General features: G+C 36.9%; 1 protein-coding gene across 4 annotated transcripts in view; it reads right to left on the bottom strand.

The window, feature by feature from the left end:
• PREX2 (phosphatidylinositol-3,4,5-trisphosphate dependent Rac exchange factor 2) overlaps positions 1–12,820 on the bottom strand; it is a 303,209-nt gene that overhangs the window by 72,940 nt on the left and 217,449 nt on the right. For all 4 annotated transcript variants that reach the window (XM_023248571.2, XM_023248570.2, XM_023248572.2 and 1 more), the window contains 2 exons: positions 11,818–11,961; positions 1,731–1,845 (listed from right to left, as the gene is read on the bottom strand). In XM_023248571.2, coding sequence (XP_023104339.2) covers positions 1,731–1,845; positions 11,818–11,961 — 259 coding nt within the window. The remainder of the gene's footprint in view (positions 1–1,730; positions 1,846–11,817; positions 11,962–12,820) is intronic.

Genomic DNA, 12,820 nt, shown 5'->3' with positions numbered 1-12,820 from the left:
GCTTTTCAATTCCAGCTGCACATCAGAAACTCCTAGGAGACTTCTAGACAGTCTAATGCCCAGGCCTCATCCTAGCCCAATAATAAAAGAAAAATATTTTATTAAGAAGAGCATACTAGAGCCGGACATTGAATCATTGGAATAGTAGCTTTTAAGCAGCTGGAGATGGAAGACCAGACGCTAGGTGGATGGTGAAAAGTCATGGAGCAAGGAGACTACGGTGCATGATCGGATATAAGGAGAGTACAGCATGGCTGGAGCACAGGCGGAGAAAAGAAATCTCAGGTCAAGTCATGAAAGATCTTGATTGCCAGTGTAAGGAGGTTGTGAGTCCTTTTGGGGACAATAAGAAATCACCAAATCTTTTGAGCAAGAAGAGTGACACAGTAAGATAGATAACTTAAAATTATTATCTGGAAGCAAAATCCTGAGATTAAAACAACATGGGGTCTTAGAGACAGGTGATTGGTCATATTGACCAAGACTGGGCAGTGTTACTCAGTGGACACACCATTTAAGAATTTAAGATGAACTTTTTTCTTTGTTTTTTTCTTGTGAAAGGAGTCAGTACATTATATGTCTTTGAGAAATAGTGACCTAGATGAGAGAGTAAAGTGGGGGCAGTCCAAGAGACATTTCTGTCAGACTCATCAGGATCTCCAACTATATTTTAGGAAGGAAGAGAAAATGAGAAGTCAAAAAGATACTGGGGGTTTTGAGGTTGAGAGCTTCAGAAGTGATTAACGTGACGGAAGAAAAGTAAAGAACCTACGGAAAGGGATTGTGTGAGGCAGGGGAAGAAAGGGAAAGCATCTGTGGTGAAAGAGCCTACCCTTCGTTCATATGACGAGAACGAATACCTCTTCCTGTCAGGAATTTTAGGAATTAATTTATCTTCATAGTCTTGCCATATTGTGGACAAAACCAAAAAAATGTTATAATAGTTATAATGGAAGACGAAATAAAATATAATATAAAAACGATTTCTGAATCAATAAGGCTTAAGGTAGAACAAGAGTATTTTTTCTCTTAAAAATAAAAGCTGTAATCCGTAAGTAATTTAAAAAGATAATCTCTTCGCAGAATAATTCATCAGGTAAGAGGGAGTTATATATGCTAATAATTTGTTGAAAATTAAAGTTTGAATTGTAACACATTTCCCTTTCACTTACTGTGACTAATCTTCCCTGCCATTGGTTATTTTGCCAGTAACACTATTTTTAGAGGGGGGAAAACAGCAAAATCGAAACATTAATATATGTATTTGAAAGTAGATATTTTTCCAATACCAGGTACATGCTGTGACATAGCTTCTGTGTTAACCACATTCTTCTCTCACTGTCAGGATGCCAGGTGTTTAATGGTACATAAAGGAGCCTATTTTATTCGCCCTTAATTCACTGAAACCTCCTAGGGGACACCACTATAAAATATCAATGCTTTTTTCCCTCCCTGCTAATGATCTAATAAATATTTAATTTTTGATCTTCTTCAGCAATTAAGACAATAGCATGAAAATTTTCAAACACTGTTTTTCGATTTTATTTTCAAAAAGTGTACTTGTTAGAATATTTGAAATATTAAACCTTAAATAAAAAGACATCATATCAGAAGGAGTATCATCATCAATCATTTAATAACGAGTATGTCAAGACCTCTACTGCTCTGCTCTTGTCAAAATACAAACACTTACCTTCTTACTTTAAAAAAAAAACTGAAAAATTACATACCTGAGTTTCTGGTTATATTGTTTGACTTTTTCCAATGAGGCTGCATTTATCTGGGCTTGAAATTCTTCCACCGAAACATTGTCTCTATAATAATACCCTTCCATGCTCTCCAGTGCTGTGTAAACAAGTAAATTACTTTTTAACGTGATTTTATAACTCAGTTTCTCCACATTTACTTTAATCTTACTGATTATTAGTAAATGTATTTAAAACACTGAATATGACCACACATGCAAGAAACTATCTTTCACCAGTCAAAAACTGAATGAAAATCATTCTTCTGCTCTAAAAATAAATATCAAACATTTGGTGATTATATCTAAGTTGGCAAAGATAATTTGTAATTTAAATTGTCTTCTACTTTTAAAACATTTTATATACATTCTTTGTGAAGCTAAACTCAAACTTCACATATTTATATATATAAGCACACAAATGTATATATATATATGTACATACACACATATACCTATGTACATTGCATATATACGTGCATATGTATGAGAGGCAGAACTGTGTATTAACATACATAAGAGTAAAAAATGTTGAAACTGCTGCTCTCCGTGTCTATTCACATTCTCTTGTAGTTGCAGTTAAATCATGAAATATTAGTGTAATAAATCAGAAGCATAGATAATCTTAGAATACTAGCTTTACTACAATGCTTAATTTAGTTAATAAACATAAACATATAACTTTCCATTAATTTTAAACATCTTTTGGTTAATATGGATTTATTTCTTAACTAACATTTTTGGTTAGGTATTTCTTTTTTTAATACTTATTTATTCATTTTTGAGAGAGAGACACAGAGAGAGAGAGAGAGAGACAGAGAGAGAGAGAGAGAGAGAGAGAGAGAGAGAGAGAACGCATGCGCGCACGCACTAGTGGGGGAGGGGCAGAGAAAGACCGAGGGAGACCCAGAATCCAAAGCAGGCTCCAGGCTCTGAGCTGTCAGCACAGAGCCCATGTGGGGCTCAAACTCACCAACCATGAGATCATAACCTGAGCCGAAGTCGAACGCTTAACCGACTGAGCCACCCAGGCGCCTCAAGTATTTCTTTTTCCTTTAAACTTTATGTGATGGCACTTTTAACCTTTTGCAGAAGAAATGAATCACAAGGAAGTGCCTAGAAATACAACATCTCCTACAGAGAGGTTGCCAGCAACAGGAATGGCAATGGATCCAATTTGGAAATTTAAATGATTTCTCCTTGAGATTATTGCCACTGATAAACCTCAGTTTTCAGCAGACTGTGTCAAAATTGATAAAAAATTAATCTTTCAAACTGCTAAATGCAATAGCTTCTAAATTAAATAATACATTTCTCCAAATTGACAGAAACTTATCACCATTTTGGGGACGAAAATAGGAAACTCATTATTAACTTTTTTTAATGGTTCATGCTTTTATTTAAATTCCAGTTAGCTAAGATATAGAGTAATATTAGTTTCAGGAGTAGTTAGTGATTCATCATTTACATATAATACCCAGTGCCAACCCCAGCAAGTTCATTGCTAATTTTTGCTGTGCTGCTTTCTCAACTAGTCAGATTTCCACAGCACTGAAGAAACAACAAACCTTTAGAGTATTGCTCAATTTGAAATTAAAAAAAAATGGCATTATTGGCCTATAATTGAGAAAAACACTTATGGAAAATTAGTGAGAATGCTGACTACATTTGCTTCAGTAACATGATATCAAATTTGGGAGCTTGTTTCAAGGATTGCGTGTTTTTTTTCCTTACGAGTTCTGCATTAATTAGAATATTTGCAAGTGGTTCAGCAAGCTTCTGGTCCTGAATACACACAAGAAAGAAAAGGAAGCCTTCCCGATAAAACAATCCTCACATAAATGCCATGTTCACTTCCATTAATGAGATGTTATTTGTGAGAGGCAAATATTCAGAGGATTCAGTCATCCTTCAATGTGAATTCCTCTTATTAGTTGGAGAGCTAATAATGAAAATCTTTGCATTGAAGTAAAACCACCACTTCCACTCCTTAGCAGCTGTGTGACCTCAAGCATGTTAATTAAAATCCAAGATCCTCAGGTTCCTCATTTGTGAAATGGAAAATAAGAGTACTTACTAACTATGATTCTTGGGAAATAAATAAATGAAATAATAGTATTAAGAGAACCCATGACTATTCTTTTCATTTACTCACTGTGTTTTATATATTAGGCAACATGCCCAATGCCCACAGGCATTATCTAATTCAATTTCCAGGAGATATAGATTATGCATGAGTGTGCTTAGCCAAACAGGAAGTTTTGGGAACTAAGAGGAGGGTCCATGCAAGGACACTTCAATTTGTGATTTAAGATCAGAAAGACTGGAAAGGGTACGGTAGGGAGGAGCAACACGGAAAGTAGCGGTTGGGGGTGGGGTGGGATGAATAAGAAAACACCTGGGGTCTAATTTTTACAAACGTCATTTTTTCTTGGTTTTTTTAGCAATTTTTTGTAAAGTTTATTTATTATTTTGAGAGAAAAAGAGAGCAAGCACGTGTGTACAAGTGGGGAGGGACAGAGAGAGAGAGAGAGAGAGAGAGAGAGAGAGAGAGAGAGAGAATGAATCCCAAGCAGGCTCCACACTGTCATCATAGAGCTCTATGAAGGGCTTGAACTCACAAACCATGAGATTATGACCTAGCTGAAGTCAAGAGTCGGACACTTAACAAGCTGAGCCACCCAGGTGCCCCTAGGAAGTTCTGAATGGCTCAGTTTTGGCCAGAATGTCCAGTCCTACTCTAAAATCTTATTGCCATCTAAAAACAAACTGGCATTTTTATGACATTCCTTGGCAATATTTCCAAATTAACAACAGATAAAATTAACAATTACATAGAACTTTTTTAAAAATGGGGAAAATGTATGACAATTTTGCCGAGTCTCAGCAAAATGTTATGGCAGATGTGTGGGGTTGTGAGGAAATGAACAATGACAAAAGAGGAGTTCTATATTTAAAAACTAAACTGTATAGCAAAGAAGAGGAAGGAGAAAAACATTCTCAATTTTAGATGAATACCTTGGTTATTTATTGTTATAAATACAAGAAAATGAGATAATGTTTTGCCAAATTCAATTTCTACACTCAGCAAAAGTATGTTAAATACATAATAATGTCCAAATTTCCAAGTTTGGCCTCTTCTCAGCATTTGCTTGTCTAGTTTCCTTAATTCTCATCTAAACAACAATATATTTCTTAGCAGTAGTATTGACATATTTGGTTGAATAAATATTTAATAGCATTTAATTAAAAGCAGTATTGAAAATATGAGTTTCTTTGTTTGCTTGTTTTCCTTCTACCCCTTCCGAATTTGAGGAAGCAAATCATCCCATCAAACTTAGGTGGTCAGGAAAATGGAAAAAAATTATTCTAAGACTGAAAATGAACTGAATTTCTACTCACTCAAAATACCTTTCAAGGCTTTTCCAAGAAAGGGACTGACCAGGAAAAATACAGAATATCTGAAGAACAATTTTAAGAATTGTTTCAACAAACTAACACTCTTTCCTGACAGCATGATGACACTTCAGTGGTTAACTAATACACGACATATGCACCGGCCCCAGTTGGTCAGAATTCTTCAGAACTGGTCACAGTTTTCATGAGGAAAGCAAGTTTTATCAATCCTATTGAGACCAGCATGTGGTTGTACTGCCCTTTATTTTTTTAAATTTTTTATTATTATTCTTTTAAATATATGAAATTTATTGTCAAATTGGTTTCCTGTACTGCCCTTTAAAGAGGGGTGAGCTCACATGTTTACAGACCGATTCTAACATTTAGGAAATCTTAATTCTGGGAACTGTTCCTTCATTTATAACACTACCAGGTATTTATCCAAAGGTTACAAAAATACAGATTTGGAGGGGTACATGAAGCCCAAATGTCCACTCACTGATGAATGGATAAAAAAGATGCAGTGTGTGTGTCTATACATATATATATACATAATATACACATATTATGAAATACTACTCAGTCATCAAAAAGAAAGAAATCTTGCTATTTGCAACAACGTGGATGGAGCTAGAGTGTATTATGCTCAGTGAATAAATCAGTTAGACAAATACCATATGATTTTACTCCCATGTTGGAGGAGAGGGGAAGACAGGGCAACAAACCACGACAGACTTGTAAACATAGAGACAAACTGAGGGTTGATGGAGAGAGGTGGGTGGGGGGATGGGCTAGATAGGTGATGGGTATTAAGGAGGGCAGTTGTTGTGATGACCACTGGGTGTTGTGTGTAAGTGATGAATCACTGAATTCTACTCCTGAAACCAGTGTTGCACTCACTGTATGTCAACTAACTAGAATTTAATTAAAAATTTGGGGAAAAAGTTATTCAATGTTTCAATTTTAAATACTGTATAAAACCCACAGAGAATACAAAGGGATTCATCTTTTAAAGGACCCAGAGTAGGGTTTTGCAAACACTCTAAAAAAAATACTCGAATGAAGGCAGCTTAGAAAAATGACAATATTTGTAACAAAATGTTCCCTTTTGTTTAAAAGAGAAATGCTGGGGGTGCCTGGGTGGCTCAAGTCGGTTAAGCATCTGACTTCGGTTCAGGTCATGATCTTGCAGTTTGTGGGTTAGACCCCCCACGTCGGGCTCTGTGTTGAGAGCACGGAGCCTGGAGCCTTCTTTGGACTCTTGTGTCTATTTCTCTCTATGCTCCTCCCCTGCTCACACTCAGTCTCTCCCTCTCTCTCTCAAAAATAAATAAAAACATTATAAAAGAGAAAACACTATATACTGGAATATTTTTTAAATTTTTAAAAAAATAGAAGAGAAAATCCTCAAGTTTCTGGTTGATTTTAATTATTCTCTGAGAACAGAAGGACACCCTATAAAGAAGTAAAAGTCAGCATTTACAGTTTGTGGTGCCAGCCTTTTTCATAAGGGCTGAAAAACAAATATACACAAGAGTGTTTGTGGAGAAAGGACTGGCATGGCATGTCCTAGTGTAAGGAAAACCACCATAAGAGACCCAGAAAACAAGTACTTATCACTACTTTACAAAGAAGAGATGCCATATTCTAGGGCACAGTATAACTAACATCAAAGACCTTTATGTGATGCCATGTCCCTAGTACATAGGATACATGGGTCTGGGAACCAAGAGTGGAAGTAGAAAGGTCCCTGCTTAGCATCTATTGAGGGTTTAACTGTGTCCTCCAAAAAAGATAAAACAAAAGCCCTAACCCCTGGTGGTTGCAAATGTGACCCTAATTTTTATACAGGGTTTTTGTAGATATCATCTACTTAAAATGATGTCATACTGGATTAGGGTGGCCCAAATCCAACGACTCCTGTTCTTATAAGTGTCCACCTTATTGGGACAGAGACCCAGAGACTGACACACTGAGGGAAGAAGGTTGTGTGAAGACGAAGGCAGAGGCTGTAATTCTTGCGTCACAAGCCAAGGCATGCCATGGACTTCTGACAGTCAGCAGAAGCTAAAAGTTAAGGAAGGATTCTTCCTTAGAGTCTTCCAAGGGAGCATGGCCTTCGGGCATCTTGATTTCATACTTTTAGCCTCCAAAACGATGACAGAATAAATTTCTGTCGTTTTAAGCCACAGAGTTTGTGGTAATTTGTTACGGCAGTGCTGAGAAACTAATACAACATCAGTCCCAGTGCGTCACTTAAGGATGTGTGCTTCCCATCCCTGAAACTTTGGCTCCATGGGTTTAAAAGGTCCTGATCCCCAAAGTAGCCCACTTTCCCTAGAAGACAAGGCAGGGGTCCCACTGAACATCAGCTACGGTTACCACCTGAGCACTGTAGGCCCCTGGTGCCAAGGCATCCAAGGAAGAGAGACCACCATCTTGGCAAGGCTGGTCGACTCTGATCATCTTAATTGTGGGGAAATAGGTTCTACTTATATAAATGGGTTAGAAAAAAAACAGTGTGGAAAGCCGCCACCATGGGGTGAAAGTGCCTCAGGTGAGCTATCGAGATATTGTACTGGGATCACGAGCAACTTGTTGTATCACCTGCAGGAACTTACTTTCCATCTGATGCCCGTATACCTTGATCACAAACGCCACTTGCCCCCTAGACTCTTTGCTTCTTACACACACAAGTTAATGATAACTGTCTGATTGTTTTCTCCACCTTCACCACGTGTGTAAGATCTTATTTTCTTCACTTTCACCATGTGTGTACGACCTTATGCACTCAATAAATACGGAGAGGAAACCCCTGTTTGGGGTTCTTGTCTCCTCCTGGACATTAGCCTCTCTCATATTCAATTTTGCATCTGCTCTCTGGCCGGACAAGAGAGAACTCCAGACTCATAGTCTGCAACACATAAGGAAGTAGGGCTATTGCTATATAATGAGGGCAGGAAGGAACATGTTTGGCACCCAGTAATCCACTTGGGTCCCTCTTGGTACTTCCATGTCTAAATTTGACGGTAAATGGACAAATGCAGCAACCCTGGCCTGAGGAGGGCAGAATGAACAGGAGGGTCAGGCCCCCCAGGGATGGAAGTCTTAGTCATGCCACTGGGACCAGAAGGTTGAGGCTGAGGGCAAGGATGATCCACGATGGATACAGAAGAGGGAAAATAGGCATCTTTGGTAGCCCCAAGACCAGCTGCAGCAGCAGGGGTTATTTCTCATCCCATTACCATGCTTCTTCCCCAGGAAGGGAGCCCATCAGAGTCACAAAGGAGACACTCCTACTCTTGACCCAAATGGATCTGAGGGTACAGGGTGGACCATGGCAGGTCGCTCACTCAGATTCCCTTTCAGAAAGGATGGGCTTGTTGCCTAGCTGTTGCGGTTGCCAGAAGACAGCCCTCAGCCATTAGCTCTTTAGGGAATCTTCAGTCTTTGCTGAAGAAAACTGTCCCACCGAAATCATTATCTCCTAGAGGCAGCCTGCCTCCTCATGACTTAACAATGCAGAAGTGAAAAGGCCCTACCCCATCGCCCGGTCTCCCCATATCTAGAAATGTGGAACCTTTGTGAAATGGATCAATCTAATTAAGCTAAGATTAACTGGATAATTGCACAGTGCTTCATAATCTACGTTGACCTGTGCTTCCTCACTTCCGGTGGACTTTAGAATCACCTTAAAGGGGTGCCTGGGTGGCTCAGTCGATTAAGCGTCCGACTCTTGGTTTTGGCTCTCAAGTCATGATCTCATGGTTTCGTGGGTTCAGGCCCCGTGTCGGGCTCTGCAATGACAGTGTGGAGCCTGCTTGGGATTTTCTCTCCCTCTCTCTCTCTGCCCCTACCCCATTCATGCTGTCTCAGTATCTCTCAAAATAAGTAAATAAACTTAAAAAGAAAAAAAAAGAATCACTGGTAAAAATTCTAAAATATCCTGGTGTCTGGGCCTTATGTCCCAGAGATTCTGACTTAATCAGTTTGGTGTGGAACCAAGATTGGGTATTTTCTAAAACCTCCCCAAGGTGATTAAAGTACAGCCAGTATTGAAGAAACAGCAAGCAAATAAGCCAACGGGAAAAGGGCAGAGGAAGTGACCCTGAATATCTATCCTCCTTACTCCCATTTTCACCAAGTTTATAGTCACTTGCTTTATCTCATCAAGAGCTTGGGGATCCCTCCAGGGTTAATTCCCTGGCCTGTAGGAAGTACTTAGAGAAGACTGCTTTTGTGTGATCTTTTCCTTCTAGCATTTTGCTTATGCTCTGTGCTGACTTTCCTGTTTGGCTGTTTCTGTGATCTTTATCTTGTAAATCTGTATCACTTGTTTTGTCTGCCTCGATTGCTATTCTCCTGCAGGTCTCCCCTTGAGTGATACATGTTCTTTAAAGTGTATCCTGCTTCCTTCTGACACTAGAATTCCTGATCTCATAGCTGGTCCCATCTCTGCAGCGAGCCCCATCAGTCAGTGTGCCCTCCTTCGCCAAAAGGTCTATTCAGGCAAGAAAAATGAGAAGAAAGCAGTATGTTTGCTTCCTGTTCTAAGTATATGGTACAACAGACAACTTTACAAGGGCTGACAGAAATAATTTTCCCAGGAGGTTTTCAAATTCGTCTCATTTTTCTAATTTTCGTATTTGCTAGCAAAGACCAATAATGTACATATGTACACCTAAAGCTAAAACCCTTTGAATAAACTTCCATCTCCGGAATAGACACCATTTGGAATCTCTTCATTTACCACCACTTTCAATTACCAGATGGTAATCTCTATTCAAGCTGGTGTTGAATTTCCTGGGCTTCTCTCAATCTGATGAAAATAGTCAGAGCGACTAATAATGAATCCTCATGGGAGTTTTAGAAGTGCAGAGGAACTTCGGCAGCCCCTTTAAATAAGCAGCCTTATCACTGACACTGTTCTAATGAGACAAGCTGTTTTCCAGTCTTCTTTACCTATCTGTGACCTCAACTGCAATAGTATTTCCACTGTTGCTTTTTCATAGTTCATTGCTGTGTAAATATTAAAACCTAATGTTAGCTAGTGTTCCGTTACATTTTAAAAAGCAATACTCTATTCACTGAACTAGTATGTATTTAGGGATTTTTTTTTTAAATTAGACTTAGCCATAATTATAAAAGAGAGGTTACTTGGAAAATACTCTTCCTTTTCCTATGAACATTTGCTGTTGGGTATGAATATTCAGCTATTTATGGCTGGTGTGTCACAAATGTAATAATTTTTTTAGAAAAGATGCAAAATGCCATCTGTCATCTCAGTCATGATTTCAAAGGCAGAATTTTTAAAAAGAGGAGTAAAGGAAAGGAAGTGAAGAACCTTTAATAACTGTAAACTCTGTTTAAATCCTATAAAAGTTAACCTCCTTCTTTGTCTTCTAAAACTGTGTAATGGCATTTAACATATTTTAGGCTAAACTATCCTCCCAAGGTAGCTCCAAAGGTCTATTTCTGCTCAGTTTCTTTTTATTCCCCCATTCCTTTCCATTACAGACTCTTGTATTGTCTATATGGACCCTATCACAGTCCTCCAAAAAAAAAAAAAAAAATGAAAATACCTTCTAATAAACTCCTAAGATCTCTGCACTGACAATTTCCTCTGCTTAAATGTACTCTTACCAAGTATCTGAGGCAGTCATTGTTTTTAAACTATGGCAATCAAAGGAAGGGCAATCTATCTTTTAGAATTACAATAATATGCATATGGTACAAGAATTTTCACTTGGCCGTAGATTTTTATTTCATTTGCCTGTCTGTTCTTCAGTTACAGAGATTAATTTTATTTCTCTACTGTTCTCATTTTTTATTAGAATATAAAAATTCCACAGCAAAACTGATGCAGTTCTTGAAAACTCAATAGAAGAAAAAAATGAAATCCTCCATGGACCTGCTCAGAGAAATTGATATAATCTTGTGACCACAGCATGAGTTAAAAAAAAAAAAATCATAGACTAGAAGAAACTACACTAGAATAATCTGGACTTCTGATCAGTTTGGGGCTGCATTTGTGCCTCTGGAAATAAAAAAGATCCAGGATCTTTCCTTGGAAACCAGTTCACTGAAAGACTCTTACTCATGTTAACCTTAATTTCTTCTATTGCAGTTAAAAAAACTCATTGTTCATTTGCCAAAACAATTTTTTTTATTTATAAAAGGAATATATTTTTACTCAGGGTAAAAACTCAAAGAATAAAAAATCATCATCAATTTAATCACCCAATGATATCAAAAACATTTTATATACATTTGATTATATACACACTTGGATTACATAATTGAGAATGGAATATAATTTTTTTGTAACTTGCATGTGTACATTGCCAATCTTTTTCTAGCTCATAAAAAAATTTTAACCACATAATTTTAATGGCTCTACCATAATTTATTTGAGCCAAATTAATTTATCTGTATTATTTAAACCACTCATGTCTTGTTTCTCCGTTATAAATACTGTTGCAGTCCTATTTGGTAAATATTTAAAACTAATGTTATTCTTTCCTTAATAAACATTCGCAGAAGTAAATACATTACCTAGGTACTGTGAAGGAATTTTTGAATTAATAGAAAAAACAACTATGATGGCTACAATTACATGTATTTTTAAAAATAAAGATAACATAATTTAAGTACATGTATTAAAAAAAGTAGTTTACCTTGTGCAAAAAGAACAGGATGAATTTTAAATCCTCCTCCATTTTTCAAACGTTGAGGCAGCTGTTCAAAATGATAACTATCAATGTAGAAGTAAACTTTCAGAGCCTGCCGACTTCCTTCCGCTTGATATGTAAGAGGAACATCTAAAATGACATTTAATATTACATTATTTCCAAAAGTCAGGTTATGTTATAAAGTGTATTTGTTAACTTTTTAAAAAATCTTGAAAATTACTAGAAACTAATATAAATATATGCATATTATATATAATGTATTATACTCATACAATATACTTGACATATATGTCGAGTTCAGGTTAGGCAAACTTACAGCGCTCTTCAGTGAAAGTATTAAATCAGATTCTTATTAGCTAAAGCAACAGATTTATTACTGTACTGTATATAAAATTCTACAATAGGAAACTTCGTTACACTTTGACACACCAGATGTCTCACTTAACTAAATGAGAAGTTTAGTTACACATGGTTTGGAATCAGAATCTCCCAGGGCAGCTGCCTCATTCATATTTTAGTCAAAATGAGTCCTTGGGGTACAATTCTTAAGTAGCGTACAAGAGATTGGGTACAGAGCAACCATTATCAAAATTCGCATGGGTTTTGCAAGTTCCATTCCCTGAGCACCAGATCAAAAACATATTACCTCTGTTGATGCCCTACAGTCATTAGAAATTATCTGTCCAAATTCTTTTAGTTTTGTCAAAGATCTTAAGTTTAATTACTCAAAAACAAAAGCAAAATAAAAAACCAAACCCAAAAAACAACCAACTTGAAAAGCTAAAATGATGCAGGAGTATTTCATAATGCTATCATAAATACTTCTCATTTTATGTTACTTATCCAAGACAAATAACTTTCATTTCATTTAAAAAGAATGTAAAATCTTCCTAAGAAGCTAGAATAGTCATATTAACCAAGTTAAAAATTAAGGCAAAAATATAGTAGAAATTTTAATACAAGTTCTTGCTCAATATTTGTTAGTTCT

Source organism: Felis catus, chromosome F2 (genome assembly GCF_018350175.1).
Source record: "Felis catus isolate Fca126 chromosome F2, F.catus_Fca126_mat1.0, whole genome shotgun sequence".
Taxonomy (NCBI): domain Eukaryota; kingdom Metazoa; phylum Chordata; class Mammalia; order Carnivora; family Felidae; genus Felis; species Felis catus.
This window is presented reverse-complemented; position numbering and strand designations above follow the sequence as displayed.